The 25847-nt window shown below is 43.3% G+C and overlaps 1 protein-coding gene across 1 annotated transcript in view; it reads right to left on the minus strand.

The window, feature by feature from the left end:
* Positions 1–20110, minus strand: part of LOC309452748 (uncharacterized protein) — a 54324-nt gene extending 34214 nt beyond the window's left edge. The window contains 12 exon segments of the mRNA XM_082077411.1: positions 147–294; positions 795–1135; positions 1603–1663; positions 2913–2985; positions 3065–3098; positions 5901–5954; positions 9299–9444; positions 10224–10361; positions 10876–10982; positions 11117–11290; positions 11558–11672; positions 19877–20110. Coding sequence (XP_081933537.1) covers positions 147–294; positions 795–1135; positions 1603–1663; positions 2913–2985; positions 3065–3098; positions 5901–5954; positions 9299–9444; positions 10224–10361; positions 10876–10982; positions 11117–11290; positions 11558–11672; positions 19877–20079 — 1594 coding nt within the window. The 5' untranslated portion in view covers positions 20080–20110.
* Positions 20111–25847: the final 5737 nt, after the last annotated feature.

Genomic DNA, 25847 nt, shown 5'->3' on the forward strand with positions numbered 1-25847 from the left:
CCTTCTCTGCCAATGCCCACTAGCATTCACAGGCAAGGGAAACATTTGCTGTCTTAGAGGTCAATCACCATTTTCTTTCATTTAGTGTGCATTAACATTTAGAGAGGAATAACTGGGACTAGTATTTACTAATTCATTTCTCTCACCAGCATTTTCTTTTGAAGCATTGTGGACTTGATGGTTATCATTACAAATAGAATTCTTCACTCCCTCAAGAATTGCAGTTTGTAGCTTTTCACCTGTGTCTTCTTTTTCCTGCTCCTCCTCCTTTTCTTCCCATTCAGGTGATTCTCCCTAAAAGAAATGGATCAAAGCAGCTGGAAAGAGCCGAAACAAGCACCTTTTTTGCCATCCATCGACAACTTGAAAAATACTTTTCTTGTGTAAGACAACAGGGAAACTTTGTTGAGCTTTGTTTTACAAGACTTTCAGTTTTTCCATGGGAATCTACATGAGTAGAAAGCAATGCCTAATGTTCTAAGTCTCACCTCCAGTTCTGCAAAGCCCCTGAGAAAAATTCAATTGATTCCAGAAACAGTCTACCGCCTATTCTTTTTACTGCAAAACCACTGCAACCAATATAAAAAAATATGGAAAATGTTGCCTGATATTATTCTTATACCTAAGAAACTGATTTGGCTAGCAGTGAGACATTTTCTAATACCAAAAAGGATGATCGAAAGATGGATATACGTGAAGAATAAGTATTAAGAGAAATCCAGTTTACTATTTGTTTCTTACCTGTATCACCCTTAGAAAATAATGTTGTCATTGGATCATCCCTATATGCTTACTTTGGTGCTTGAGTGAAATGCTGCTCTTAAATTTTCTTGACTGCTATTTAAGCACAAGTTTTCCCTTTCTTGCTTCAGGGCTTCCTCAGTATCTTCATCATCCACACATTCAAGAACAACAGAGTTTGGTCTTTGGCTTTCAAGCTTTGGGCTTTTTGCTGCATTTCTGTGAAACTTCTCCTGATTCATGCTTTTCCTATTCTGGCTTTCTTGTGTATCTTGCAAATTATTTAGATTTTGAAAGACAGCTTGTTTTGGCACTGACTTGCAAGATACTTCATTATTCATTATCTTTGGAGACATAGAAGTTACATTTTCTCGCACCTTTTCATAACACCCAGCTATAAAAACACAGGAGTATCAACAGATTCCTCCACCTTTTCATCAAGTTCTTTACTTATTTTATGATAATCATCACAGACATCTCCAGTTCCACACCAAGCTTCCCCTTCATACTTAGCATTACTAAAATACTTCAATTTCTGATTAATTTCCCCTTTAGGTTTTGTTTTCTTTCCCTGCTTCTCCACCTGTATGTCTTTAGACTGAGTTTCTTCATCTTCCTGATCTTCCTCCTCCTGTTCTTCTTTGAGGTTTTTCTTTGGTGACTTAGGACTTTCAATTCTAGAATCATCACCATCGTCTTAAAGCATAAGAAAAGGAAAAATGCATGTGAACAAAAGGAGTTATGTAAACAGAAAAAAAGAAAAAAAAAAAAACAAAAAACCACCCACAAAAACCAAAACCCTACTTATCAAGTCTACTTTTATATATCAGGATATCATACAATCTTTTCCAAATAGCTTACTCTTTTTCCTGAACTTCTGGGAAGCTTTCATTAACAGTGTCAAGTTTGGCTTCTGCGGCTTCTGTAAATAAAGATTTATTTAAGCAAACCAATTTTTTTAAAACGGTAACAAAAACAAATCCTTTGTTCACATCAAATCTTGAACAATAAATACAATCGGCTTGTCCTTTTGATAGTGCTCAGGTGCTTGCTCCATCCTATAGTTCTAACTATGCAAACACTTCTCACATATGCAATTCAGTAAGTATTTCACCCCAAAACACCGCACAGACATCTTTTGCAAATTGTTTCCGAAACTATGTTGAGATGCATAAGAGTTCTAAACGTCTGGTTTTAATATTTGTAAAAGTCAGCTGTATTTACGATTGCAGTTTCAGGATGCTTGCTTGCAAATACACATAACACAAGTAACTGTTAAGATCCCTAGACTGAATGCATAAATTAGTACCTGCAAGTACACTTACTAAAATATCCCTAAATTTAAAAATCATGCCAGAAAAATGCATCATTTCTATTTAAATCAGTGCAAGAAAATTAAACCATATTTCAAACTAAACATGCTTGTATCTCTACCATCACAGAGAGGGTTCAACTAGTACACTCAGGTTCCTCACCACTGCAGAGTCCCAGTGCAACAGATTAGATGCTCCGGACATCACTGCAGAAGTTGAAAACCATTCAGAACTTCAGTAAAAACAGCTATGAGAGCTTGTAGCTGACAGAAAGAATACTACCGAAGCATTCAAAAGAGAGGGAAAACATGCAGTGTGAGATTACATGCAAGCATGGAATGCCATCTCATAGCAGAAAAAAGATGACCCATTTGAATAACTCATCTATTGAGTGCTCTTGAGGAACCTGACGAGGAGGAAAGGAGAACTAGGTGATGAAGGATTTCAGTAGATCTTGGTAAATAAATGCCCTTTTTCTGAGCAGTTAGGATTCTGTCAGCAAATTTACAGGAAATAATAACAATGTTTGGAGAAGAACAGAATAGGTTAGCATAGTAACTTATCAACTTGCAGGGTCTGCAAATCTGACTCAAATGAACAAGAGTAAATAAAACCATGTGGTTGTTTATCCCGTCACCTATTGCTCTTTTGCCCCAAACCACAAATCTACTGCATGCTTGGCCACAGTTACAGGTCTTTTAGGGAAAAACTCACAGCAGAAGAGAGACTGGCAGGCCAGAGGCTGCTTCTAAGGAGAAAAGAATATTGGCTGGAACTGCAGCTTCTGTCAATCCCAGAGAAAACTTGCCTTCAAATCACTTATTTTTGCAGAACATTTTTCCTGTAAAGGCACCGTACCTTGGGGGTAAAATCGAGTTCTTCTTCCTCAGAGGTATGCCAACTGTCATCACCCTCCTCTTTCTCAGAGCTTCTTAAAAAGCAAAGCAAAATGAGTGCTGTGTCTCTCAAATGATTCCTCAGGTACGTGCTAGGTATTTTCAAAGTCTCACCTTATTGAGTCTCCTTGGGAAGAGTCATCTATTGCTGTGTAAAAATTCATTGACATGTTGAAATTAGATTTGGCATGCAAAAAATTAACCAATACATATAAATATCTCACATGGACAACTCTAAAGGTCATAAGAGAATGAAACTTTGGGCAGTCAATTCAACACAAGACAACATGAATGAATCTATTTCCAAAGCGACTTATTTTTCAAACCATACTGAATTAAAAAAGACAACAAAAATACCAGAGTTCTCTCTCCTTTGGATTCTTATGTCCTACAAGTTTAAGAAACACCTCTAAACTAAAAAAAATAAGCATAGTAGGAATACGCTATGTTAGTTAACAGTTAACATAATGCTGGTGGTTTAGCAAAATACTAAGTACATGAACCTCTGAAGTACTCATATTACACATGAGAACACATCACATGCAGAGATTTTACTACTCTATGTAACATGTATAACATTATGCTACATGCTACACTACCTAATGCTCTACCCAGTTACAGATTAATCTGAAAATGTAAAGAAAAAAACCACAAAGTACAGTTAAGATCTCAAGCTTATCCTCAGGTAGAAGAATCACCAGCAGTTCTCTATGCTGCACAGAAAAGGGCATTCAACAGACAAAAGGGGCATAATAACCAGGGCATTCTATGCTACACACCAAGCTTTTGTCAGCGGTATGAAGGCAACTTGGATATAGGATCATAGGACAAATCAGGTCAGAAGGGACTTCAGGAAGTCTCTTAGCCAACACCTCTTCAAGACAGGCTTAGTGAAGAGGTCAGATAAGGTTGTTTAAGGCTTTATCCAGACCAATCTTGAACACCTCCAAGGAAGGAGACTGTACAGCCTCGCTGTTTGACTGTGCTTATCACAGTGCAGCTTCTCACATTCAGTTAGACACTCTCTTGTTTGCGTTTATGCCTCTGGTGTCTCCACCTCCTGTCATGCACCACTGGGAAGAACGCGGCTTTGTCTTCGCCTCATATGTACTGGAAGCTGCAGCTAGGTCCCCTTCAAAGTCAGTTCTTCTCTAGGCTGAACAAGCCCAGTTTCCTCAGCCTCTGCTCACAGGGCATGTACTCCGGCCCTAGACAAACTGGATGGCCCTCCACTGAATTTGCTCACTGTTGAAAGACCAGTCCCTCTTGCACTGGGGGCTCAAAATTGTACCCAGGGAGCTGGACACACTCCAGTGAGTTGCCAAAGAGGATGGACAATCACTTTTCTCAGTTTCTTGGCTATGCTGCTCTTAATACAGCCCGGGACACTGTCGAGCTTCTCAGTCGCCAGGGCACTCTGCTGGCTCACGCTCAGCTCACTCCCTGCCAAGACCCTCTGGTCCTTCTCAGCAAAGCAGCTCTCCAGCCAGGCAGTCCCAACATGTTTTGTAGCAAGAGGTTGTTCCTCTCTGTGTGCAGGACTTGGCATTTGTCTTTGCTGAATTTTGTAAGACGTGCCTGACAGTCCTTCTCTCCAGCTCGCCAAGGTCCCTCTGAATGGCAGCGCTGCCCTGGAGCGTATAGAATGATCCCCCCAGTTTGGGGCCATCTGCAAACTCAATGAGAGTGCCCTCTAGCACATCGCTGATGTCCTAATGAAATCTGCACTCAAGGAATCCAGCCTGAAGAGTGCTAACATCTCAACTATCAACAACTAAGATGAAACAAAAGGGCTCTTCAAGTCCCAAGACGGAAGGGAAAACCAAACAAATATAACCTCCACAGAGCAGCTATTTCAGCACTCCTCAAGTTCTCAATAACTAATTCTTGTTAACTATCATAACAAAATGAAGTTGTTTATAAACAGGAGATGGAGACAGGTGACCTCCCATGAAGTCACATGCTGACAACCAAACTGAGGTGTTGGGCAAAGCCATTGAAGGCAAAAGAAAACAAAGGCATACCATGCTGGAAGACATCTCTTCTACTACCAGTAAACCACAAACGAGCATGCAAATTGCGTCTGTCCGAAAGACAGGGTTTATGTGGGAACTTTGATGAGTACATCTCCTGACCTGAACAAGGCTTTCAGACCATGAAATACAGTAGACATGTTCAGTGTAGACGCGTCACACAGACAAAACCTAGAGGCTGAAACTTCCAGTGCAAGCTGAACTAGCTAAAATACTAACATAGTCTCCGATTTTTAATGTTTCCTACTACAAACACATAATATTTTAAAAGAGTAATTATTTTTACATTCTGCAGCTTCCTGTAAACCCAGTGCTCACAGTCTAATCTACCTGCTAACGTCCCAAGCTGAATGAAAACATGCCTCTTAGAACTGGGGGGATAGGGAGGAACAGCCAGTTACAAACTCTTGACACAATACTTCAGATATATTTTTGATTAGTACAGTTATAATTAATCAAATCAGCTAAGGAAGTTATCTGAACTTCGGCTTTCAACGTACAGTAACTTTAAGCAATGATCGAAACCAGGTCACATTGCCTGTTAGAAGGCAACAGAGGAAGTTCATGAGCATGCTTTCAGACAGACCTTGATGCCCTACCACAGAAACAGGATCTAGAAAAGCTGTCTCTGGGGATTACTTGTTTCCCCTTTAACTGAAGTCTATTTCCATTTTGGAGCAATCAAAGAACATATTTAAAAAAAAAATACTGTCACTGATGACACAAAGCAAACGATTCAATAACAAATGACTCATGCAAAACATGCAAACAAACAAAAAGTGCCCAAAGACTGCTCGCAAATCTGATTTATAAAAGCAAACCCATCAAAATAGGGTCCTCCAGGATAGAAAACACCATAGATGTATTTGTACATAATACAACGTGTTTCATATTTGAAATGCTACTGTACAGAATACCTTTCCTTGATTTTCCTGTTCTTGATGTGTAGTTAGGAGATTGTTGCATTGTTATATCCATTTAGGAAAAGGCATGAAAAGGACAGACGAAACAGTGACATCAGAATAAAGTTCAATTCCCAGAAATTTGGAAAACATAAGCAGCACATCAACAAAGCTACAGCAATGGGAGAATGTACTGCAACTACAAGCCTACTCTACAGTTTTAGGTGCTAGAAATGAAAACAATCACAAACGGCAGAACTCTACTCTCAAGGGACAGTGTCAAACAGTGTAACTTAATTTACTAGCTCCATGTAAAATACCTACATTCCAACATTTTGAAATACTGCAACAGATTACCAGAAATGTACTGCTAACTTGACTAGTTCTCATCTAGCATAGACTGCAAACGCAATTCCTTCATATTTGTAGAGTGCTTTATACATACAGCACACTCAAACCCACTCCCTCTAAGCATCCCAAAATCCCTAAGTGCCAACAACTAAACTTTGGACATACGCTATCCAGACATTTTGAAGGAAATCTTGGCTCCACCACTACACAACTTCCAGCCATTATGTTATCTACAATCATTCAAGTTACAGTTTTAGCATGCTTGTTATCCCTCACTCAAAAAGCAGCCCAGAAACATGTTGCCTTAAACCAGCTCACCTTAAAAGCTGTGTCAGTTGGTGCCTGATACATAGGCCCCTCCTACATCAGTGTGAAGACAAGAGAGTCCTGCTTACATTGATGTGACCATGCTAAACTGCTGACATGCAGCAGCCTACGCCACCAACCAGAATGCAGACATGACAAGCAGTCTGAATGAATGCCCTGTTCCCTCAGCACTGTAGGACAGGCCACAAGGGGACCAAAACAGGTGCGTTGACTGTTGTGAGTGTCACGCATGCGTGTTTCTGTGCCTGTGCATGTCTGTGTATTGTGCGGCAGAAGTTTTAGAATATAAATCACCAACCACCTGCTCCGCCCATCCTATTTAGTAAAATTTTTTATTTTAATAGTGAGGTTCTGTTATTGCAGCTACCTGACACCAAATTTCTCTGTGGTAAGGAAACATTTGTCTCAGAGCAGAAGGGAGTCCTGCTGATATTGATTTTACTCTAAATACATGTAACGGATGTGGCAAAAGGATTCCTACCAAAAAACATACACTTGAAGACCTCAAGATGGTTTCTCATCCCATCTCCATTTCTTGGTTTTCTTCAAAAGTGATACAGGACAACTTTTCCTGACCTCAGGAGATGTAAATCACACTGAAGCACTCACTTATTTTCCAAGAGCTCTACGATTAAAAACCAACAGTGTCTGAAGGGACTCAGGGAAACACTGAAGGAACAATATGCTAATAGGCAGTGCAGCAGCTAAAACAAGCTGCCACTGCAGACACACAGGAAATCTGAATCCTTGCCTTTAGAAAAGTTGCAGAATTGTTATTTTTGCCAAAGAAATTCCAACTTCAAATCCAAAAGGTCTGTCATTCAATATGCTAGGGCTGGAAGCCATTCATTTGGAGGTTTTTGCAAACTCGCCTGTGATTAATAGAAAGGTTCATGTTCTGACAAGAAGTAAACAATCAAATAAGCTTGTGCCAACTTCTTAAATATGCTGACTTGCTCATTAGAGGAGAATATTTTGAAGAATGTTTGACAAGTACAAAACCAGCAAAAGGGATAAGGACAACACTGAAGATGCCAGGAAAACAATAGAGAAGAGCAAAATAAAGTAATTCTGAAGTGGGTGTTTCTCTGGTCGGTCAAGATCATCCCAGCTTCTCCACTAACAGAGGCTTCAAAGCCTGTTATGCAGCTTATCAAAGGGACTATCATGATGCAGGACATGTGCTTTGCAGGTGCAAGCCAGACACTGCAGAATTAACGCCAATGAGTGTCCTCTATATGCTACTCATGTCTCTCAACATGCTGAGGTCATCTTCCAAGAGACTGAGCACAAGGTCAAAAGGATCCATGCTACTCAGAAGAAAACCAAGCTTTACTAGAAGCAGACTGAGAACAGCACACACTTTCTCCTTCCAGGTCCTTAACTTGCATAACATTCTCTTCGCATTTATTATGCCTCTTCAAATGAACATAAGAAGTAAAGACTTCCCATAATATTGGGGACTTGTATTAGTAGTATGATCATTTTCAAGGAATGGGGCAAATTATTTTCACTGAGGGTATGTCAGTTTCAGAATCACCCAATAGTATTCTTCAAGTCATATTTTAAAATAATAACTCAGGCCTATCAGCCACTACAATGTGGTATCACAGCAATTATCTACATTCACAGGAAGCAGTAACAGAGAGTGCTGTTTGGCTGAAAGCAATATTTTGCTGATTAAACTACCTGTACCAAGCTCTTAAAACAACACCAACACCACCACCACCCACAAAAAAAGCACCGCACAATGAAAATCTTCCTTCAGTCTATGAAGAAACTTCACAAATCTCCAACTAGATCAAAGCAACTGCTCTAAATTAAATTCCCATATTCTCATATCTTGGAAAAGTCAATGAGGAAAAATATCCCCATTTGCCACATAGTTCTGATATAACACCCTTAAAAAACCAGAAAGAATAAAACCTCCCACTGTAGGGCCTGAGTTATAAAGTTCAAGACAAACAATTTTGTTTACATGAAAATATTAATTTTCTAAGATTCCTCTACAGTTATGCTCATAAGCATAGACTGGATTTTAAAAACTCACTGAAAGAGTTAATTATTTTTTATCACAGGTCAATTTAGCTGATTTTTTTCTGGATCATGAGGTAATACAGATTTTTTTAAGTTTATTTCATAAAATTACTGCAAGTGAAAGAAACCCATTATTTTCATTGTAAATCAAACGATGTCCAAGAAGATACAGTATACACAGTGCATTGTTGTTGTTAACAAAGTCAACACAAAGACACACAAACTCCGTGGAAATCAACAGGCCATATCTTCCTGTTAACTCATCTGTTACTTCCTAACTACAGAAAGATGAAGAACTACTCAGGATGAACCTACTGCTTTTACGATTGGATTTTCACAATCTGAATGGCCATCTACAGGTAAAAGTACACATCTGAAAAACAAAACCACTCCCGCCTAGTTTCTTCCCTGTCCCACTTCTCTCTTTCTCTAGAAAAACAATCTAGAGATGGGCAATCTGACAGGCGGAAGGGAACAAGCTGTAAGTGAACACGTAACACAAAAATCCCATTCACAGTCTGACGAGAAGCATCTCCAACTAGCAACAAGTAAGTGCATTCACAAAACTTCTTGTCCTACTCTCTCTGACACCTCCACTGAAGTCAATGGTGAACACAACAAGTGTTAACATACAAAACACCTAAAGAAAAGGCCATAGTGATTTTCCTCCTGAGCTCCTCCATGATTAAGGATCCTACCTCTGTCCACAGCAGGTGCACCCAACATAATGCCAGCAGTTCCTGCCCAGGGAGGAATGCTAAGTACTGGGAGGCCTGGTGCAGCACCTGCAGAAGCTTCTGCTGTGTTTTCTGAGTCTGCGTGTTGTGCCAGTAGTTCACTAAGACTGTAGAGAGAAAGAAAGGAAATATATTGGCAAAAATAACCATATACTTGCTTATACCATCTAACAGAATAGTTAGCAGCCATTTATTATCCATCCTGTGCACATTCATAGCCATATGAATTAATATACTTATATGTATTTGCTCAGGGTAATACACACAGAACTTATGGCATGACTATTACATACTTCAATATTTCTTACAGTCATATTAATTCTAGAGACGGATATTCATCCCAACAAAGTTATTAACTCCTGCTTGGTACATTTTTTCAGCCTGGTTTTTGAGCACACATAACCACCTTAGAGAAGGAACACCCACATGAACAAAGCTATGCAGACAGGATTAAAACTGCTTAACATTTTAACAAAAGGGCTATCAGTTAGACCTCCTCTAAAATAAAAGGCTGGTAGTTCGTGGGCATTGTAATGGAAGTGGTCTGGAGAGTAGTGCTGGTCTGGAGAGAGGGTTTACATGCATTTCAGTTTGCCAAGTTCCACCACTGGATAACAGTAAGATACAGACACTTTTTAGAGCTTTTATTGGTCAAATGGGAGCTTTGCAACAAAACTTGAAATCTAAGAGAGAATTCTGGGCGGAAATTTTCCTCAACTTCCAAATTAACACTAGACACAGGAACGATACGTATTGGAAGATGCCACTGAGCACAGCATCTAGACGGGTCTCAACACACCATTAAACCTTTGAGCTGTTACCAAAGATGTTCCAAAGCCACGCTGATAACTGACAACTTTATCATTAGAAAAAGTTAAAAAATTACCTAGAATATCCATGAATAACAGCATAATCTTCAGCTGTCCATTCATGAGGGTCTGTATGGGAAACATCAGCACCATACCGAAGAAGCACCTTGACCAAATTAAGCTCCCCATCAGAAGCAGCAATCATAAGTGGTGTTCTGAAACATCCAAAATATGATAAAAAAACAGATCCTTTCACACAGACACTGTAATTATTTTTATTCCTATTTGCTCTCAAAAAACAGTATTGTCCAATTACTTCAAAATGAACAAAAGAAAAAGTGTTTTTCATTAAGTATTAAAAACAACAGCAAAACGGGAGAGGAAGTAAAAACAGAAGTTCAATCTTCACACAGAGCTTCCACATAGACAACACTGTGCTGCTGCACAGGAGATGTTTTTTTCAAACTGAGGCAACACTGCTGAGCTAATGGCACGTTTCCTGCCAGAAGGGCCATCACAGCCAATGCCTTCTTGCAAACTCAATGCAGAAAGCATCCACTGAGGTATGACAGCAGTCAAGTGCAGACCTGCTTCCAAAAGTCACACAGAAATAGCTCTTTCCGTGTGGGTCCCCGATTTTTTTCTTTAAGAGCTCATTCTCATGCCTCTCATCAATCCAGCTTAGAGAGTACTAGGGAGACTCATGTAGTGTTCTGACTAACCCCTCACCTTTCACGCTGATCTCGAGCATGCACGTTAGCTCCGTGCCCAAGGAGAAATTCTACTATCTCTTCCTGGTGTTCAGAGATAGCAAGAGCAAGTGGAGTAAATCCCTCCTGAAAGGACAGATAAATAAATAAAGTTCAAAATAATAAAAAAAAAACAAAAAAAAACCACACAACCTTGAAGAGAAATATTAATGTTAATGCAATTTCTTGAAAGAATTTCCTTAACAAATACAAAAATTTACCTTATTCCGGGCCTCAATATCGGCATCATAATCAAGTAGCAGCTCTGCCACAGTTGTATTAGGAGAGATGACAGACAGATGCAGGGCAGTGTTGCCATCAGCATCTGGCAGGTTTGGTTCAGCACCATGTTCTAGTAGAATAGCCACACATTTTTCTTGCTGGCACTGTACTGCCTGGGAACAACACACAAAGGAAAAACTTCCAGAATTTACATTTCACTCTGTTACCATTCCCCCAGCTTGCCAACGCTGGAAAATAAGAGCACCTTCTAAGATTAGCTCATGCAGCCTATTCCCTAACAGTAACATATGCCTATTCCATGCCAATCCACCACAATATGCATGTTTCTACATAGGGCTGTGTAAAGAGTCCTGCCAGATACATCATTTAGTGCATAATCAATAAGCCCCACTTACAAGCACATAACATATTCCACATACCTTCATCAGGGCTGATCTGTTATCACTGTCAAGAAGATTTAGCTTACACTTGCTTTCTACCAAATGTGTAACAACATCCACATGGCCATTTGCGCAGGCGAGATGCAGAGGTGTCCTAAAAATTAAATATATTAAATTAGCACAGGCAGACAACTAAAGAAATATTTCAGGCTGGGATAAATTGATATGACCACGAGCTTCACTTTGTAAAAAGTAAGCTTAAGAAAAGATTTTGTAACAGCTAAAGATTACAAGTAGCAGCCGCTGCACACCATATGCCTGAGGTGGCTAGCAAAAACCTTCCAGAGAGTCCACTTTGTAAGGTGACATTTCCTTCACTGTAAAACTGACCCTGCACAAACAGATGCCTGGGCCCAGGCGTTGGTCGCTGCATCCAGCAGGACAACACACAAGGCACAACAACAGAGACCAAAGCCTGAGCATCTGAGGGCTATGGCAAGTAAAACTCTTAAGTTCTTCCGTGATTATTCACATCCCGGAAGCGTATCAGAAATGTAGAAGGTGGGTTTTACAGCAAGAATATTAGTATTTCCCTGCGCTTTGAGAATTTATGCTGCTTTCTTTTTTTTTTCCTAGCATGTTTACTACTGCACCAAACACAAGGATGCACATGCACCTAAGTGCCTCTGATAACATGTAGCAAACCAGAGAGCAAGACTCTGTAATCCTGACTACAGGAAAGTAATATTTGACCATCCCGACATGTTAAAACTATCATAGTCATAAAAAGCCTACTACAGAGGAAGTCCTCTTCAAGGAAGGAATATTGTATTTCAACAGTACATGACCAGCATAAGAAAATGAAACTTTTTTCTTCAAGTTAAAGTCTTGTCAGAAAGAAAAGAGCTCCTTCAAGCCACAGAACATTTTAGGTCTGATGTCAATTAATCAGCCTAGTTGTACCCAAAGACACAATCACCCAGAAGGTCCTTGCATGTGTTTCCCTCTAAATCACAGGCAGAAAGCAGCACAAGCTTCACTCTGTGCAGAAGGTAAAGCTCCTGCTGCTCTGCAGGACACCTGTCCCAACAGAGAAGGAGACAATCCACAAAACACACAGGACCTTTCTCCCTTGAAGGTGATGCAATAACAATCCTGCAGTTCCTCTAGAACTGAGGGGGATGGCAGCACCAGTTTTGAACTGCAACACTGTGGGTAGGTCCTTGTCTGTATTTAGAAATGCCCAACTAACATTGCAATTGCTTTGGTACCTTGCTGAGAAGCAAGAGGACAGCAGCTCTCTCCCACTGGCTAGGTGGGAATGAAAAGGGAGAGGTAAACAAATGCAGTGGTATGTGATGCAGAAACACCGTAATTTGTAATGCAGATACTTCTCGTTACAGTGCAGCTGATGCGCCTCCTCCATGGCAACAAGGACGAGGACAAGAAAAACACGCAGAACACAGAACTTGCAATATCTTGCTACAGATGGGGAAGAGACAGAACCATCAACGGAGGAGTCCCTCAATGGTGACTACCACCACTTTTTGAGAAATTCCCATGTAAGTATACAGGATCCTCCATATCTGAAGAAATGACTGACTAAGATTATCTGGGAGCGCTGACCATAACTGGCTATGAAGGATTCCACCATCACCGAAAAGCTGCTACTAGCAAGCACTATGAAACATGACAAACCTCAAGAAGTCACTATCAGCTCTGCAAACCGAAAAGCCTTCAGGAAACCTGCAACTGGTTGCTGCCCTCCTCAACCAAGCCTCTCAGCCTGCCAACAGGAAAGGAGATGGCTCTGCTTGCAGCAAGGCCTGCTGAGCTCCACAGAAGATCCACTTTAGGGAACAGGCTGGCAGGGAATATCACAGTTTCACGTACCTGCAAGAAACCTCCAGTAACACCAAAGCTGCTCTGCCACCCAGCCGTGGGGACCCTGCCCAGACTCTGCTTCTCCTGCTGCTGCAATCCTATGCTGATCAGCCATGGGGTAAAAGAGAACTGCTGATGCCTGAGCAGCTGCAAAACCGCCCCAATGGGATACAACAGGGAAACAGCAGGCTGGTGTCATGCATTTCCAACAGCACTTGAGCCCATGACCCAGCAGCTACAAGCTAAGCAATGAAAAGCTCTAGAGTTCACTCTGACAGGCAGCGGACAAGGTAAATCTCTCTTAGCGATTAGCTTCGACCCAGGATTCATGACTAGCTGGCATCATGCCTATAGTGCTTCCAACTCCCTGCTAAGTTTTGCCCATCTCGTTCAGTAAGGCTGAAGGCTTTGCTAGACCACCTCTGAAAAGCTGCCCGCTCCTAACTGATACTGTTCCAGGTGCAGTTTTTGGGAGGTCCTGTGGGCTACAGGACCTACCTACTTTATGCAAGGAGCCTGTAGGTCTGATACTTGCCATGTCCCTGGTACAAGATTTTGGTTTTGGAAATCCTGAGCAGAACAGAGATACTCATATGAACAATGCACGCCTTAGCCATTACTAGTCACGTTTCTTATTCTTTACATCTCTTTCCAACTATGTCAACTCTTCCGGTCCCTGGAGGACACAGTGAAGCTCTGAAACACAACTGCATGTGATGGTCACTCACAACACATATCACAGCCACAAGCACTTAAGAGGGCACAGCTGGGCCTGCAACCCTCATGGCTGGTATAGTGTACAGGGGTTGCAGCAACCAGGCAGACTGTCCACTGAATTCCTCTCAGGTGAGCTTTTCAGCACTGGGCACTGTCATGCCAAAGTCATCACAGTGCTCTATGTATGTACACTACTTTCTCTTGTGTTTTTTTTTCGGTTGGGTTTTTTTGTTTGTTTGGTTGGGTGTTTTTTATTTTTTAGAGTGTGTTACTTTAGTTGCTCATGAAATAAATAACTTACGATTTTTCTATGTATAAACAACGTTTAATCCAATTCCTTAATTGTATTCCTTAAACACATTGATATGTTCATTAGAGCATAAGCAAAATAGCGCTGGGTGCGTGGGGGATTCGCTCCACCCAACACGCATACCTTTAAACAATAAGAAGTGTGCTTAAATACAGTAAGGTATTACATATTCATAATAACCCCAGGAATGCCTATACATATTCGTAACCTTTCCCTGCCTCTTCTAAAATCAGTCTCAGAGAACCATTTCCATAGTCTCCTCCTTGACCCTCCCCTCTTGCACCTGTGCAGTGTCACTTGGTGATTTTGAGGAGGGGTCTTTGGGGGCCTTTGGATGAAGGCTCCCTCAGCTTTGTCACAGTGAACTTTTCAGCATTGGCTCATTATGGTGAATTGGCTGGAACCCAAGCTGCCAAGTCGACCGAAATCAGACTGGCACTCCCTTTTTGCTGTAAATCTTGGCTATCTTGTCTCCTCAAGGTTACAGCTGGTGCTGTAAAACTTATCTTGGCATTTGATGAGGTTCTGTTTTTTTCTTAACACAACTGGTTACATACAGCTCTAAACTAGATATTCATTATGTGGCTTAAAGTGGTGGTTCTTTAGTAAGCCCTTCTTATGTGGTTGGTTAACCCTTAAAATGTTAGTTTCCTCTATCAATATAACTTCATAAACAAGTTTCATAACTTTTTACACAGACAACACTTATGCTGCTGCACATGAGATGTTTTTTTCAAATTGAGGCAACGCTGCTGAGCTAATGGCACGTTTCCTGCCAGAAGGGCCATCACAGCCAATGCCTTCTTGCAAACTCAATGCAGAAAGCATCCACTGAGGTATGACAGCAGTCAAGTGCAGACCTGCTTCCAAAAGTCACACAGAAATAGCTCTTTCCGTGTGGGTCCCCGATTTTTTTCTTTAAGAGCTCATTCTCATGCCTCTCATCAATCCAGCTTAGAGAGTACTAGGGAGACTCATGTAGTGTTCTGACTAACCCCTCACCTTTCACGCTGATCTCGAGCATGCACGTTAGCTCCGTGCCCAAGGAGAAATTCTACTATCTCTTCCTGGTGTTCAGAGATAGCAAGAGCAAGTGGAGTAAATCCCTCCTGAAAGGACAGATAAATAAATAAAGTTCAAAATAATAAAAAAAAAACAAAAAAAAACCACACAACCTTGAAGAGAAATATTAATGTTAATGCAATTTCTTGAAAGAATTTCCTTAACAAATACAAAAATTTACCTTATTCCGGGCCTCAATATCGGCATCATAATCAAGTAGCAGCTCTGCCACAGTTGTATTAGGAGAGATGACAGACAGATGCAGGGCAGTGTTGCCATCAGCATCTGGCAGGTTTGGTTCAGCACCATGTTCTAGTAGAATAGCCACACATTTTTCTTGCTGGCACTGTACTGCCTGGGAACAACACACAAAGGAAAAACTTCCAGAATTTACATTTCACCCTGTTACCATTCCCCCAGCTTGCCAACGCTGGAAAATAAGAGCACCTTCTAAGATTAGCTCATGCAGCCTATTCCCTAACAGTAACATATGCCTATTCCATGCCAATCCACCACAATATGCATGTTTCTACATAGGGCTGTGTAAAGAGTCCTGCCAGATACATCATTTAGTGCATAATCAATAAGCCCCACTTACAAGCACATAACATATTCCACATACCTTCATCAGGGCTGATCTGTTATCACTGTCAAGAAGATTTAGCTTACACTTGCTTTCTACCAAATGTGTAACAACATCCACATGGCCATTTGCGCAGGCGAGATGCAGAGGTGTCCTAAAAATTAAATATATTAAATTAGCACAGGCAGACAACTAAAGAAATATTTCAGGCTGGGATAAATTGATATGACCACGAGCTTCACTTTGTAAAAAGTAAGCTTAAGAAAAGATTTTGTAACAGCTAAAGATTACAAGTAGCAGCCGCTGCACACCATATGCCTGAGGTGGCTAGCAAAAACCTTCCAGAGAGTCCACTTTGTAAGGTGACATTTCCTTCACTGTAAAACTGACCCTGCACAAACAGATGCCTGGGCCCAGGCGTTGGTCGCTGCATCCAGCAGGACAACACACAAGGCACAACAACAGAGACCAAAGCCTGAGCATCTGAGGGCTATGGCAAGTAAAACTCTTAAGTTCTTCCGTGATTATTCACATCCCGGAAGCGTATCAGAAATGTAGAAGGTGGGTTTTACAGCAAGAATATTAGTATTTCCCTGCGCTTTGAGAATTTATGCTGCTTTCTTTTTTTTTTCCTAGCATGTTTACTACTGCACCAAACACAAGGATGCACATGCACCTAAGTGCCTCTGATAACATGTAGCAAACCAGAGAGCAAGACTCTGTAATCCTGACTACAGGAAAGTAATATTTGACCATCCCGACATGTTAAAACTATCATAGTCATAAAAAGCCTACTACAGAGGAAGTCCTCTTCAAGGAAGGAATATTGTATTTCAACAGTACATGACCAGCATAAGAAAATGAAACTTTTTTCTTCAAGTTAAAGTCTTGTCAGAAAGAAAAGAGCTCCTTCAAGCCACAGAACATTTTAGGTCTGATGTCAATTAATCAGCCTAGTTGTACCCAAAGACACAATCACCCAGAAGGTCCTTGCATGTGTTTCCCTCTAAATCACAGGCAGAAAGCAGCACAAGCTTCACTCTGTGCAGAAGGTAAAGCTCCTGCTGCTCTGCAGGACACCTGTCCCAACAGAGAAGGAGACCACCTCTGAAAAACTGCCCACTCCTAACTGATACTGTTCCAGGTGCAGTTTTTGGGAGGTCCTGTGGGCTACAGGACCTTCTTTATGCAAGGAGCCTGTAGGTCTGATACTTGCCATGTCCCTGGTACAAGATTTTGTTTTTGGAAATCCTGAGGAGCTGAACAGAGATACTCATATGAACAATGCACACCTTAGCCATTACTAGTCACGTTTCTTGTTCTTTACATCACTTTCCAACTATGTCAACTCTACCGGTCCCTGGAGGACACAGTGAAGCTCTGAAACACAACTGCATGTGATGGTCACTCACAACACATATCACAGCCACAAGCACTTAAGAGGGCACAGCTGGGCCTGCAACCCTCATGGCTGGTATAGTGTACAGGGGTTGCAGCAACCAGGCAGACTGTCCACTGAATTCCTCTCAGGTGAGCTTTTCAGCACTGGGCACTGTCATGCCAAAGTCATCACAGTGCTCTATGTATGTACACTACTTTCTCTTGTGTTTGTTTGGTTTTTTTTTCTTTTTACAGTGTGTTACTTTATTTGCTTAGTTATAACACTGATAGTACTATGACACACAGAAGGAAACCTTTCCAGAGGAAACAAAGCTTTCTAGACAAGATGAACTTAAAATCTAAAACCGGCCAAATTTCCTAACAGGGTCTGCTAAGACCTGATGACTGACTGAATCAGCCACAGTCAAAGAGAAGGGGTAGTAAGAAAAAAAGATAAACATTCAGCAGCTATTTCCACAAATGTCATTGGGCACCTTGACTCAGGAAGCTGGAGTGTGCACAAAAAGCACTCAGACCACCTTAAACTGCATCCCTCATCGCCAACTGCATAAACAAATCCTAACTGGCAACACAAAGGCACACACCACACATTACTGAAGTGTATGCTTACCATGCTCTTTCTTGCTTCTCCTACAAATATAGGTGTATTTAATCACAGAATCACAGAATCGACTGGGTTGGAAAAGACCTCACAGATCATCAAGTCCAACCCTTGGTCCAACTTCAGTCCATTTACTAGATCATGGCACTAAGTGCCATGTCCAATCTCAGTTTAAAAACCTCCAGGGATGGTGAGTCCAGCATCTCCCTGGGCAGCCATTCCAAGGCCTGACCACTCTCTCCCTAAAGAATTTCTTTCTAATCTCCAGCCTCAATTTCCCCTGGCAGAGTTGAAGCCCATGTCCCCTTGTCCTATTGCTGATGCCTGGGAGAAGAGCCCAATCCCCACCTGGCTAGAACTGCCCTTCAGGTAGTTCTAGAGAGTGCTGAGCTCAGCTCTGAGCCTCCTCTTGCCCAGACTAAACAAGCCCAGCTCCCTCAGCCTCTCCCCATAGGTCTTATGCTCAAGTCCCTTCACCAGTCTTGTTGCTCTTCTCTGGACCCGCTCCAGCACTTCAATCTCTTTCCTGAAGTGAGGGGCCCAGAGCTGAACACAATACTCCAGGTGTGGCCTCACCAATGCAGAGTACAGGGGAAGGATCACTGCCCTTGTCCTGCTGACCACGCTATTTTTGATACAGGACAGGATACCATTGGCCTTCTTGGCCACCTGGGCACACTGTTGGCTCATGTTGAGCTTCCTGTCAATTAGTCCCCCCAGGTCCCTTTCTGCCTGGCTGCTCTCCAGCCACTCTGTGCCCAGCAGTCACTCTCTAGCACTGCAGGGGGTTGTTGTGGCCAAAGCGCAGGACCTGGCATTTGACCTTGTTGAACTCATCCCATTTAAGGGCTTTCAGGGCAGTATGCTAGCTGGCTGGCAAAAGTCCAGTCTTTGCGATAGATGCTGAGCTACTCTGATAAAATCAGCATGTTTTCAGAATGTCATAAAGGTTTTGACTCCAAGACTTTTCAAAAAAAAGGCATTAGAGTATTGACACATACATGACCCAAAACTTCAGCTGATTCCCTTATGCTTATGATGGATCACTAAGAGCTATGCTGCAGCCCAGGGCTTCTCCTTAAAATATAATTGCAAGCACTTGCTATGCTTGACTCAAAAACCCACAGAGTAACACCCGCCAGAAAAAGCAGTTTCTCCTGCAAGTTGCTGCCCAGATCTTCCAAGCCAAGGCACCAATTAGCTGTGCGAAAGCCTCAGAACAAACAACTAAGTACCTGCCACCCAAAATCAGACTATTGCTTTGGCTGACACATCACAGTCATAAAAGACGTATCAGGCAACTGCGCATGGAGAACCAAGATAAAACACAGTCATTTTGCACTAGAACTCTTTCCTAACTGCAGCGCCTACCTCTCCACAAGTTACTCCCTGGTAAGAGAATGGCAGCTTTTTTGGCTCAACTGCTAAACTTGCACGCCGAGCCCTTAGAGATACACGGAGATGCATGCCATTGCAGTTTGACTTTTGAGTGTGGCTGGAGAACGGCTGTGATGTCCCTTGTGCACCCCGTCTTCCTGCTGCCAGCTCCCCTCCACCCCTGCGCAGGGAAATACGACTCCGGGAAACGAGACCGGGACAAAAGGCGACAGTGGGATGCTAGGTCGAATAGAAGTGTTTCTGGCAGCACAAGGGCCGAGCTCGGTGACAGAACCAGCCCTCCCGCCCCTCGCAGCGACGCGGCCGTTTGTCCCCAGCGCCGCGTCGCTGCCGGGGGCTGCGGCTGCACCTCGAGGCTCCCGCCGCTGCCGCCCCCGCCCTGCGGCGCTGCTCCCCCCTTACCTCGCCTCCTCGTCCCGCCCGTCGATGCTGAATTTCTTCAGCCGCCGCCGCAGCTTGGCCAGGTCTCCGCTGGCAGCCGCGCGGTGCAGCTTGCTCAACTCCTTGTACTGGATGTCGTAGGCACCGGCGGGGCAGGGCAGGGAGGCGCCGCCGGACGGCGGCTGCCCCTTCTTCCTCCACGCGAAGCCAAAGATCCTCTTCATCGCGCAGCGGGGGCGCGGGCACGGTCCCGCCTCAGGCGAGCAACGGCGGCAGGCAATCGGCCGGCAGAGTCGGGGACTGGGACAGGGGAGAGTGGAGCTCCCGCAAGCGGCCTCCGCCCGCTACCACTGCTGCGCGGCGAACTGCGAGGGGCGGGTGTCCAGAGAACAGCGTCTCGCTGCCCCGGTAACGGCAACAGCGCTAACGGCCACCGCCCCCCACGCGACGGCGCAGGCGCGGTTGGGCGGTGGCGGGAGGAACGGCTGGCTCTGCCCGCCGCGCGGCCGGCTCCCCGCGTGCGCCGCCTCGAGAGCGTGGTGGCCGTTAGCGGCGCCGTTAAGTAGCCGAGGGGCGGCCGCCATATTTATGTGTGAGGCTGTTTATGGACAAAATCTCCAATGCAATTCATGTCCTGGTTTATTTATCAGTCCTACTTGTACGTATCTCAGTAGAACTGCTCCTTGTTTTCTGGAGTTGGGACTTTGCCAGCATCTGATTGGTAATGGTGTCTTCAGCTGTGAAAATAGGGAAAAGCAGTTGACTTCTTCTACAGTAATACCTTCTACAAATGAAAGGAGCTCTGAAACACAGCTGCTTTAGCAAGGAACCTGAGGAATGAGTGGAGAAGCAGGGATTAAGGGAGTGGAGCATCTCCCTTATGAGGAAAGGCTGAGGGAGCTGGGTCTCTTTAGCTTGGAGGAGACTGAGGGGTGACCTCATTCATTTTATAAATATGTAAAGGGTGAGTGTCACGAGGATGGAGCCAGGCTCTTCTCAGTGACAACCAATGATAAGACAAGGGGCAATAGATATAAACTGGAACACAGGAAGTTCCATTTAAATTTGAGAAGAAACTTCTTCACATTGAGGGTGACAGAGCACTGGAACAGGCTGCCCAGGGAGGTTGTGGGGTCTCCTTCTCTGGAGACATTCAAAACCTGTCTGGACGCCTTCCTGTGTAACCCTAACCTCTAGGTGTTCCTGCTCCAGCAGGGGGATTGGACTAGATGATCTTTTGAGTCCCTTCCTATCCCAACATTCTGTGATTCTGTGAAAAGGTTACACACTATTGAACAGTCAAAGCAACCTCAAAAACACTTCTGGAAACTCTGCTTTTGAGTCAAGGTGACTAAGTAAAGTTGGGCAGAGACAGCTACTGGTGGCAAATGTTACAGATTTTTTTTTTTTTCTGCATCACCTCTACCACATTGTGCCCTGCAAAGCAGGACACCATTCAGAAAAGCCAAAGCTGAACTGCCTCCTGCTCAATTCATGCCTAAGATGGGGATCAAGGGCTGATCTTGGGCAAAGCCAACTTCATACCGTTGTTCCGAGTTATGGCGGTGTTACTTCCCTCTCTTCCTGAGAAGGAATTCATCTGCCAGGCCTAGAAGAAGCTGGCGAGGCCTGAAGCTGCAGCCAGGCCTGTGCCAGCCTCACTGCTCTCAGCCCTGACCCTCACCCATGGACATGACGTCTGGTTGAATTGTAGACGTACCCGTCCCTATGGCCTGGCCTGGTGACCTGCGGTCATGGCCGCCCTGCTCACTGTCACCAGACCTGTTCTGCTTTTCTTGCTGAGGGCCTGTGATGCTGCTCCGTGGCCCCTCTGAGATCAGCTACCATGCCGTCTTGCAAATCCTGATTTTGTGCTCCCGGCTGCATGCATTTTTTAGATTCTACCTCCAACTGCTGGGAAAGTTCACCAACCTATAGACAGCAAAAAAAGAAAAAACAAAAAAAGAAAAAAAAAGAACTCAGAGGGGTCTAAAATAAGTCCCTCACCTCCACCCCCTGTACAACTTCAGTGACTTCTTTTCTGAGCGCTTTCCCCTGGACAATGACAAAGTAGGACCTGTATGTCTGGCCATGACAACTCTAAGTGTCAATGTTGAGTTCAAGGATGAACAGTAAGAACAAGGCCAGACAGTGATACCGCCCAAGAACTGCAAAACAGAAAGCCACCCTGGGCAAGCTTTGCATTCAGCGCCCTGCAGGCACGTTACTCACACGTGAAAGCACCATTGCCCAGCCGTATTTCCTGTCTTTGCTGAAGGACAGTAGAAGTACAGCACTAACACACAGAATCAGGAACCAAAAATAACATACTACAAAATTATCACCACAAGAGAAGGATATAATTGAGACTACAGGCACACACAAGAAATTCACTTACCTGCAAAAATAGATTGACTTCTTGTAGTTTTTGTCTTATATCTTGTTCTGCTTGTTCTTCGACTTCTTTTTCATATTGTTCTATAAGGTTGTGATCCACCATGCTAGTCTCCAAACGATGTTTCAGGTTAGCCACCTCTTCTATCAGCTGCCATTTGCTTTTCTCCAGTTTCTGGCGGTTCTCATGCATGGTGGACACCTCTTCTTGCAAATCTTTATTTTCAGCTTCCTGCTCCTTGCATTTTTCAGACTGTGCCTCCAACTGCTGGGAAAGTTCTGCAACCTGTAGACAGCAAAAAAGAAAGAAAAAAAAAAAAGGAAAAAACAACTCAGAGGGGTCTAAAAGAAGTCAGTTCTGTGAAAAACAGTAAAGGGGTTGGCCATCAAGACTCTGTTTATCATCTGCTGATCCAGCACTATATCAAAGTGAAACCAGGCTCTTTTAAAACAAAAACAGCTTTCACATCATTTCTGATAGGATTCCTTCCAACAGAAACACAAAACCACTGCTAACTTTTGGATTAAAAATGAGCCACCGCAAAGGCGGTTCACTCATTCTGCAGCAATCGCTTCTCAAAATATATGCAGCTCTGAAACGTGGCTGCTTTAGCAAAAAATCTGAGTAATGAACAGAGAAGTAGATATAAGGTTACACGCTACTGCACAGCCCGAGTGACATCAAAAACACCTCTAGAAACTCTGCAGTTTTGTGTAACAGTAGAAGGAGCATCAAGAAAAGTCAATAAATTCCAGGATACAGCCAAGAAATAACAAAAGAAAACAAAAAAATCCAGAACATGAAAAGTAGTAGAGGGAAATAATAAAACAGGTTTCAAATTGAAAACCACCACCACCTAAAAACCCAACCAAACCAGGACTCACCTTTGCTCTTTATCTGCCAAATTCACTGGCCATTTCAGAACACCTGCTCTTCATTTCTTCCTGCAAATTAAGCTGAGACTCTTTCTCTCTCCCTTCATACACCTTTAGTTTCTTCGTAGCTCAGCTCAGAAGTCTCTTCAGCCTGCAGAGGAAATTAGTCAAGAAAACAATGAAACCAGGAACAACCAGCCTTTTTCACATACTCTTCATGTAAACCGCACAGACACGTCTGTTGTAGTTAGCCCCAGGCCTCCCACCCCCCAGCTGGCAGCTACAGCCACATGCTGCTCGCTCACCCCTCCTCTGCCCCAGTGGGACGGGGAGGAGAATTGGGACACAAAATGCAAAACTCATGTCTAATGGAACAGCAAGAAGAAAACTCAAACAAACACACACCACTATAAAAAACACAAGAAACCCAAACAACAACAACAAAACCCCAATAACAATAATATTGAAAGAATATACAAAGCAAGGGACACACAGCACAAATCTCTCACCATGTGGTAATCCTGGAGTGCAGGTCTCTTAAGCAGCAATTGTGAACTCCCAACCACAGCCCGTGCCAAAACCTCCCCCCTTCCTGGGCAGCAGGTCGCACTTGAGACACAGTAGCACCGAATTGCGTGGTCCAGAGAGAACCGAGTGGCCCGGAGCACCCGCAGCCCCGCAACCAGCAGGAGAAATGCCACCACGCCCCAACAGCTCCCCTTACTGAGTGTAACCTCATACGGGATCAAATACCCCTTTGGCTAGTTTTGGGGTCAGCTGTCCTGGCTGTGTCATGCCCCCAGCTACCTGTGGAAATAATAGCCTTATCTTGGCCAACCCAGCACAATGGCCTTGCTTCATCTTTAATGTGCTTGACACACCAGGAATTAATGAGAAAAGCCAGCATTACTGAGCCAGAAATCACTTGGAGGGTCCCAATTTGACAAGACAAGAGGAATAAAGGACTTCCTTTCCCCCAGGAGAACACAGAGTGACCTGCATTTGCAGTTCTTTTGGCAGCTATTGAAAACTATGGGCTCATGCACAGAAGCGCCTTGCAAGAACTAACATGAGGCCTGCATTATTTGCTCACAAAGAGTTATGTAAACCTATTTTTCCATTGGAGTTCAATAAAGCTTGACTTCTGCTCATGGATACCTCTTCAATATACTAGAAAGCCATACCTCTCACAGTCATTCTGCGGTTCAATGTTTCTTTTCATTTCGTGGTCTAAACGCTGGTAAACTGGGTGGTTCGACTCTACCAGCTTCTTCACTTTTTCACTCTCGCACTTTCGAAATAGAAAAGATACATGACACACAAAGATTAGGAACAGCTTCTGTATGCAGTATGTGCATCCAGCGTTCTCTGCAGAGAAGCTGCAGTACATCTCTACCCGTTAGCCAAGTTCCACAGAATAACACGGGACAGAATTCCTGAGAACATTTAATCACTTCAGGTTTCACATCAGACAAGTTAATACATAGCAACAGAAACAGATGCCCTCACCAAAGCAAAGGCCATTCTCTTCTAATGTTTCAAGAGAAAAAGGTAGAAAAGATGCTGGAGAGTGCTTTTGGCAGTTCCTCTGCTCACAGCAGGAATTACGTAGGTATCATGGGAGAACATAGGTCAATCTAAAGCTTTCACAGGATCTTCAAACAACCAGCATGCAAGGGCTTGCAGAGGTATTCGATCTTTTGGAATTCTACAGTGTTTTATTCCCCTCTGCCCTTACCTTCATATATTTTTTGCAAGTATTTACTTATTCACATGTTGGTCCTCTTGGTGTTTTCACAGTTAAACCAGAGGAGAGCTGGCACCTGTTTTGACTTTGTGCTTCCATTTTTCCTCTACAGAAAAGGAGAAAAAGCAAAAGGCTGCCCCTTGGAAACTGTCAGCCATTTCTTGTTTCCCAAGCACTAGTTCATTTGTTCATGTGCCTGAATCCCTTCAGTGCTTTTTTCTGCAAGGCTTACATGCTCTTGCTACTCTGAAAACATGCAGCAGCTCCTCCATACGTTGCACTGCAAACATGAAGCATTTTATCTCTGCCCAGGAAACAAGGGGTCAGAAGATGAGCAGAAGGTATCAAGAAGGAACTGGGGAACTGCAGCCTCGCTTGATGTGCTCAACTGGTAGCAAACCATGCTGGGAACTCTTCCAGCAGAACCAATCTAGAATTCACACAAGGATACCCAGCTAGCTTTTATTTGCTTCCTGGATGACAGCCAAATCACAAGACTCTCAGAACCTGAACGGCAGGGATACCAGGAAAAAGCCGAGTATGTAAGAACTCAACAAAAAGGTGAACACGGTTCTCCTGGGTATTGGCTGGGTATCTGGAGAATTTTCTGGGCTCAGCTGTTCCAACAGCTCAGCCTTTTCCCTGCCAAGCTGAGCAACACGCTCCTCAAGGTGGGATCTTGTCTTCAATTGTTCTTCCCACGTGCGGTGTGAGTCCTTTGGTGTCCAAACCAGCTTTTGCATCTGTGAAAGCAACAGTGGCAAAGGAAAAAGTCTAAGGTGGCTAGAAAGACAACACTGCAACAGAGAGCAGTAACTTATATGGAAAGAGGTCTAAGGTCTTCCTCTCCCCATCCAAGATCTATGGTTAAGGTAAATGCAGAGTGTGCAACACACCTCAGGTAACGTAACCAAGAACAGCAACTGCAGCTGGCGGAAGTGATAAGATGAGGTTGAAACTTTGAGGGATAAGACA

This window comes from Streptopelia decaocto, assembly GCF_964273445.1.
Source record: "Streptopelia decaocto genome assembly, contig: HAP1_SCAFFOLD_238, whole genome shotgun sequence".
In the NCBI taxonomy this organism is placed as follows: domain Eukaryota; kingdom Metazoa; phylum Chordata; class Aves; order Columbiformes; family Columbidae; genus Streptopelia; species Streptopelia decaocto.